Genomic DNA, 7438 nt, shown 5'->3' on the forward strand with positions numbered 1-7438 from the left:
GTGCTTCTGTGTCCGTATGTTCCTCAGGGGAGTTCAGTTACCCCACCTCTAAACACTGCCATTATTTGGAACTGGAGAGATGGCTCATTGGTGAAGAGCATGTGGACCTGGATTCAATTCACATCACCCACATGGTGGCTCACAACTGTCTGTACCTCCAGTTCCAGAGGCCCTGACACATGGTACACAGACAGAAATTCAATCAAAAGTCCCATACACATAAATTAAAAAATCTATTAAAAATACTCCTATTATTTATTGAATATAATTTTATTTAGTCAGGGGACATGATAGAATAAATTATCAGCATTCATGGCCTTCAGCTTCTACACATAGATTCTGCCTAATACAATTTACTATTGTCTCAACTAAATGCATCATACTAGTTTTGCTAGTTCAGATCTAGTCCCTGAGACTTGGAATAGATAATAAAACCAGTATGGCAGGTAACCTGTGACCAAGGTATTCCATACATCTAGATCTCCCAAAATGTTCCCATCAATTATACAGTAGTTTTATTATTTTTAGAAGCAGCTTACTAATATGTATAAACACATTTTTAATTCTGTAAGAATTATTGTTCAATCTTATACAGTTTTACTTTAAGAATCATGTCTCCATCTTGGTAGGTAGCTGAGGGTGTAATGCTTACCATGTGAGTACACATGTAAGAAGTTGAGGTGTGGAAGCTGGAGAGATGACTGAGCAGTTAAGAACTCATGCTGCTCCCATAGAAGACCAGGTTGGTTCAGTTGCCAGCACCCACATGGCAGCTCACAACCATCTGTAACTCCAGTTCCGGGGGATCCAGTAACCTCTTTTGACTCCTGCAAATACCAGACATGCATATGGTGGTGTATACACATGCATATAGGCAGAAAGTAAGAACACAAGAAGGTGGGAGCGGTACATGTACTTGAAAATCCACTTTGGGGAAATGGACAACACTAATCACTGGGACTTACTGTCCAGCCAAGCTAGCCTACTTGGTAAGCTACAGACGAATGAGAAACCCTGTCTCATACAACATGATATACAGTGCTAGCAAAATGACACCCAAAGTTGACCTCTGGCCTTCCTGTGCATATATATGTATATATGGACATGAACATGCAGGCACACACAAAAGACCTTGTGTCTTGAATATTCTTAACTCTTTGGTGCTACATTTTTATTAATTCTCTAACGATAGCTATGTTTATTATTACAGAAAGCCCCCCCCACTCATTATAGAAAGCAGTTAAGTAGTAAGATTTAGTGACCATCCACTTTTCACTTTTGTTTTTCTTGACTGTAATAGAAGTTATGTACCATGTTTATATTCATGACATTTAAAGAACAAAAGTAAAATTTTCAAATAACAATTTAGTCATGATCACTGTATTCCCCGTTTATCAGTGTGGCCGTGAGAGACAAGCCTGGTGCTTTAGGAGTCCTGTGAGCCAAAGGCTCTGCTGCTGACAGCACTGTCTACTTGCAGGACATCAGGGCCGTCTGCGGCTGGTCTGGAGACAACCTATACTGGAGGTAATGGCTTCTCCACCTCCTATAACAGCCAGAGGTGGTTAAACCTCTATCTCTCTGCTTGCAAGTTTTTGGATTTGGCTCTGGCATTGCCCTCTGAAAATCTTCCTCAGTTTCAGATGTAAGTAAAAGCAAGAATATTAAGTGGGTATTTCTGGAGATACATTTGCTTTGGTCACTAATGTCCAACACTAAAGTTCTTTGTGAAGATTGAAGCAGTCATAATTTTCGCTAAAACCCTACTGTATTGGAAGGAGTGGGGTAGCACAGTTTACTAGCAGTAAATGGTTGCTGTGGATATATTTCCGGACTACTCACTTCAAAACTAGAATGCCCTGGATGTGAAGTGGTGGAGTACAGACCCAGAAGCTGCAAGTTTAGTGGAAGGGACAGAGCTCAGCACTTAGAGTATTATGATGATGGCATATGCACAAGTTGCTGTGTGCCATACAGCAGACTGCTGCCAGTTTTGAGGGTCAAGCAGGCCCAGAAAGGAGTTTAAAATGGAGGCAGTTTAGGGGTAGAGGCTCACTATGACAACAACAGAACCAGAGCTGGCCTGTCTGAGGTGTTGAGAGAAGAGGCTAGAAAGAAATTCGACTATGTAAAAGCACTGTAAGAGCATCGATGTGACCTAAGATAATGGGAAGCCACTGAAGCATTTCATGGATTAAGTGGTATTTTTAGGCTCACATTTTACGAAGTTTATTTTGGCTTTGTAGTGTGGACAAGAAAGAATGCATAATCTTTAAAAAAGGTCAAAATTTTTAAAGGCTCCAAGATAGGTTAAATAGCAATTGTGTCTGCTTTTCTTTTTAGTGGGGTTGTCTTAGTGCTGGGAATGGAGTTCAGGCTCCTCATGCCAGGCAAGCACTCTTCCCCATAAGCTGTTGAATCTACACACAGCCCTTACGTGACTTTGGTAGTTACTATTTTTTTTTTTTTAAGGAGAAGACTAAGTACATGAATATGTGCTTTTCTATGCACAAACACTATAGAAGGACAGAGTACAAGAGTCTAGCAATATTGATGGTTCCTATAATGGAAAGATCTCCTTTTGATATACTTTACATGTTGCAGTAATCACGTTGGACTTTGTTCAAGTACAAACAACTATACAAAAGCAGTTTCCTTTTGGGCTTTCTGCCTACCAGTTAGTAGGAGGCTGAGGTAGGAGGTATGCAAGCTTGAGGCAGTTACTGAAGCAAACAATCTGAAAAATACTTTGTCTATCAGGTATGGAAAAAACATTTTTCAGTACTGACTTTGCTCATGCATAAACAGTTGCAGGCACTCTACAAGTTGTAGACGTGGTGGTGCTTCTTTTTCCCTTTAGTTTTCTTGAGACAGAGACAGTTTCTCTGTATAAGCCAGGAACTCACTCTGTAAACCAGGTTAGCCTCTAACTCAGAGACCCACCTGCCTCTGCCTCCCAAGTGCTGGAATTTAGAGGGTGAGCCACCACCACCCAGCTTGAAATGGTAAACTATTAGCATTATTGGTAACACAAACTCCAGATTAATGACAATGCTCCCAGTTTGACTTAGCTGTCACTTGAGTTCTCATATGTTAGGGCCATGTTCTTTGTACTGAATCATGTGGCTTATCTCCAATAGCAGAGTTTGTCATACTAACATCAGTGTCCTTCCATTGCTAGGTACCGATGGGCCTTTATACCCGAAGCTTCAGATGATTCAGGCTTGGAGGTCAGACGGCAGGGCATACATCAGCGAGAATTTAAGCCATACGTGGTTCGACTAGCAAAACTTCTTCGGAAAAGGGCAAAGGTACTAAAGTTTCAGAGGGTTCTTAGTATGTTATTGTGTGTTTTGTGTATCATTATGTATTTTTTAACTGTGCTATATTAAATGCTACACTCATGAGTCATATAAGAGAAGAAATCTTTCATAACATTTGAAAACATTGGAACCAGGGCTTGAAAGTGTTCCTGAACATTCCTATGACAGACCTGAGAGTTGGATATGTCCAGAGTAGTTAAGTTGACGCCATGATGAAGATGAGATATGTTCTGATAGAGAGCACAGTACTGAAGGGGTTTGTAGGACAAATTTATCAGGTTCGTTTCACAAAGAAGAGTCAGAAGATGAAAAGATCATACATTTTAAGTTTTAATAAACTTGACAGAAATATCTCATCAAAACTGAATTAGCTAGATAGACTGCAGTCAGAATAAAGAACCATTCTTTCCCATGGGACATAAAGTACACATCCTAAACTGTGGCTAAGTGGGTATTTTTCACTTTCCTAAATTATAACCTAGAGATAAATCTGATGACCTAACGTATCAGCACTCTTAGCTGAGTCAAAAGATTTTTCCAAAAGTTATTAACCTTTAGTAATATTCTTTCTATATCTCTTGTTATGCCATGTCTCAGTTTTGTATCCACCCCACTAACACTCCCTGCAGCTGTGGAAACACTGCTGAGAAGTCTGGTAAAATGTGACTGAGAGAGGTGGTAAGGGATGGAAAATACAAATATCTAAGAAACATTTTTTTAAAACCTTTTATTTTATGTGGTGGAAATCAAGGAGAAAATGAGAATTACCAGAAGCCTGTCCTGTAAATAAGGTGTAGGAAGATAAATGCTGTGATTTTAGAGCATGCCCCACATCCTTTCTGACTAAGCACCAGACTGACCTGCCAGTCTGCCAGAAGCAGAAAGGTAACGAGATGACGTGTTCATCACTGGGCCTTTGCTCATTACATCTGTCATCTCCTTAGTTCAGAATCTTCCCAGTCCATAAGAGTCTGCATGTGCTCTCACGTATTCTGTCTTTCAGCAGTGAAGCTGTATTTGATTCTCTACAGAGCAAAGGGAAGAAACTGATTAGAAGCTTTACGTACAGGAAATGAGGAACTTGCTTAGGACCCTAATAAAAGGACAAAGTTGTGGACGAAGCCTAATCCAGGGTTTAAGGACAGAACTTTCACTTTTCTATCACAGAACGTGAGCGGGAAACCATGGGTGCAGATGCAGTGAACACTCATGGGACTCCAGGCCCATGCCATTTGCCATCCGCATATGAGTAATAATGGAATCCCCCTTTGCCCAGAAATTGACACACAGATGAGACAGCTGTTTGCACTGGAAAAAAATGTTGTCTCATCCAGATCCTTTAAACGAGGCCTTCACGGCCAGATCTACTTCTCACTGGAACAAAGGCTGTGAGTTCTCTTTCCTTCCACAGGACGAGGAGGACTTTAAGATTTTGGAGGGAATGGAGATGGCCAAGCATCAGGTGAGGGTGGCTATTGATGCTTGTGATATGGCAGCAAAAGCTACAAGAGAGGTAAACAGGAAGGAAGCTGCACTCTATGTGGAGATTTGTGAGGTCAAAGAGAAAAAGGTTTTCTGGAGATGTTTGTTTGGTTATTTAGTATTGAGGACAAGTACCTGAGATGGAAAAAAAATGGTTAAGTGTTTGGGGCCCACAAGGGATCCCTCTTTTAAGAAAAAAACTCTATAGAAATATTTAAAAAATATTGTCATATATTTCAAAATGAACTATAGAAGATGTAAGCAGCATTTACTTCCCTACAGGATAAATTTATCTTTATCCACCCTTTGCTTGACATTTAATTGCAGTTTGATTTTTTTAGAGGACTAGAGGGCTATATGGTAAGCCAGGACTGTCTGATGGCATTTAGTGATATGAAAGTACCTGTTTGTCCTTTAATATAGATTGGAGGCTAAATCATTGCTAATAAATAAGCTAGATGACAACTGTATCCCATTTTTAAATCTTTTTACACATGGCATTTCCTACTGTAACATACCTGTTTTCCTTCAGATTTAAAGCAAACAGTGCTGATGGTGTAGCTCAGTGGTCAATGCTCTTAATAGCCACCAGGCCTAGGGGTTTCATCCCTAACATAATAAATAAATAACTTGGGATCACATTAGAAAACTGACAACAAAATACCAGATAAAATCAATTTCTTAGTAACACCCAGATTTAGAAGGGAGAGCACCATTTGTGAATGACATGCTTAATTGTCCTTCCTGTTTCCCTATTTCCACTGTTTTCTCCTTGCACTGTAATATATGTGATTTTGCAAGTGATAGCACCTTCGATCCCTCAGCCCTTTCTGTGGTGGACTACTCGTAGCTGGGTTCGTGAAGTAGCCAAGAAACAGATATCATTTATTGCAGTTTTGAGACAAAGTCTTGTATCTTGAACTCAGTCCTCCCAAGCTGCTACGATTATTATGTGTTGCTGCATTCAGCATAAGTAGCTCTATGTCTTAATATATAGGAATTACTGGTGTTGGTGTTTAGTGAACAGTTTACATACATTCTCATTTGACTTCCTGACTGCAAAAGAAAAATTTGCCATGTCATCAGCAAGAACTGTGTCTTACACAGGTAGAGCACAGTAAGTAAAAGGCAGAACTGGGCTGGCCTGTGTCCTTATGCTCACGGTCCAGCTTCCCTCCTGTGTCTAACCCAACCCCTCATTTCTCTGTGTACTGACAGTAAGTATTTGCTCTTGAACCCTGTAACTACCTTAAGGCAAATTTAGGCCATAAATTGATTGATTTATCAGCAATAAAGTGTATGAAAAGCTCTGATTCTGGAAATCCCCAGCTTTTCTATGATTCCTTGTCACAGATCCCACCTACAGTCACCACCACAGTCCAGTTGAAAACTACTCCGAAAGGGAGCTAAGTGACGCCAAACTAGCTAATGGCAACATCGGCGGCAGTGTGAGTTTAATCAAGTCCAGAACAAACATCATGGGTCTCCATTTCTCACATAACAGACTTCACCTGTTAATGACGACTCTCTTTTTGTTTCTACAGAAGAATCCAGAGGAAGACAGCTCAGGGAGGACACTGGGCTGGGAGCCGGGGCACTTGTTACTCACCCTCTGCACCATGCGCAGCATGGAGCAGCTTCTGCCCTTCTTCAATGTCCTCAGCCAAGTTTTCAACAGCAAAGTCACAAGCCGGTGCGGAGGACACTCAGGGAGCCCTGTCCTCTACTCAAACTCCTTCCCCAACAAGGACATGAAACTGGAGAACCACAAAGCATTTTCCAGCAAAGCCAGGCAAAAAATTGAAGAGATGATAGAAAAGGATTTTCTGGAAGGAGTCATAAAATCTTGACCACCACCGTGGTTCCCCAGAGACGCAATGGAAATGTAATTATTTAAAACACACTACTCTGAGTTATATAGTTTTTCTTTTATATATATATATATATGTATGTAATAAGACACTCTTCAGGTTGTATTTAATTTAAATATTTGTAAATAAGAGCTTATGTCTAAATGTGGCCTGAATCAAGTTTAAATATAGTTGGCTCATACTGATTATGGTGCCTACAAGAGGTCTATATATGCATATATAGTCCATTGTTCACTGTCTTGGGTTGTCTTGAACCTGCAAAATATACACCAATGTTTTCTTTTTTAATGCTGGTTTCAAGCCTCGTTTAAATTGTTTTTTTTTTCTTCTGTGGTTACCAACATCCTAGTATCAGAATGGTCACTTTGCTGTCAGAGACTTCATGTGGCACTGTCCCTCCACATCCCTTCTCTGAGCACTTAAGTCTGGACCACACATCCTAGTGTGGCCTCTGTCAGTGCAAAGAAAGATGGGCCAACTGCCAGTTCTATGCTGCTATGCAAACAAGCCAAGTCATTTATCACGTTAACGTCTGCCACTGGTTTATATGAAGTCTCCACTCTCCACATCCGAATCAGTGGTTTATTTAGATAAGTAATCACAAAGGCATTGCGAGGAGTTATTAAATAATACAATTTAATTTCCCAACACCCTACATACACTGTAAAATTAATGACACTCAAACTATTATTACAGATTAAAATCAGAGGTAAGCTTCATTACCAAGTCTAAGACTTACCAGCTTCTAAACTGTTTCTTCTG

The 7438-nt window shown here is 40.2% G+C and overlaps 1 protein-coding gene and 1 long non-coding RNA gene across 13 annotated transcripts in view; one reads left to right on the plus strand and one right to left on the minus strand.

The window, feature by feature from the left end:
* Positions 1-7438, plus strand: part of Dop1a (DOP1 leucine zipper like protein A) — a 110274-nt gene that overhangs the window by 97983 nt on the left and 4853 nt on the right. For 7 of the 12 annotated variants that reach the window (XR_005284753.1, XR_005284751.1, XR_005284752.1 and 4 more), the window contains 4 exons: positions 1481-1645; positions 3182-3311; positions 4735-4785; positions 6350-6690. Coding sequence is in view for 4 of the 12 variants with exons in the window: in XM_038323954.2 (XP_038179882.1) it covers positions 1481-1645; positions 3182-3311; positions 4735-4785; positions 6350-6655 (652 nt within the window). In the remaining 8 variants the exon portion in view is untranslated. Of the gene's footprint in view, positions 1-1398; positions 1646-3181; positions 3312-4734; positions 4786-6349; positions 6965-7438 lie in introns of those variants that run through there. The other 5 variants (XR_005284758.1, XM_038323953.1, XR_005284757.1 and 2 more) reach the window with 5 other exon arrangements.
* LOC119810473 lies at positions 174-7317 on the minus strand. The gene is made up of 3 exons (XR_005284759.1): positions 6415-7317; positions 4184-4348; positions 174-827 (listed from the first exon to the last, which is right to left on the minus strand). It is a non-coding gene; the product is annotated as an uncharacterized LOC119810473 (long non-coding RNA).

This window comes from Arvicola amphibius, chromosome 3, assembly GCF_903992535.2.
Source record: "Arvicola amphibius chromosome 3, mArvAmp1.2, whole genome shotgun sequence".
NCBI classification, from domain to species: domain Eukaryota; kingdom Metazoa; phylum Chordata; class Mammalia; order Rodentia; family Cricetidae; genus Arvicola; species Arvicola amphibius.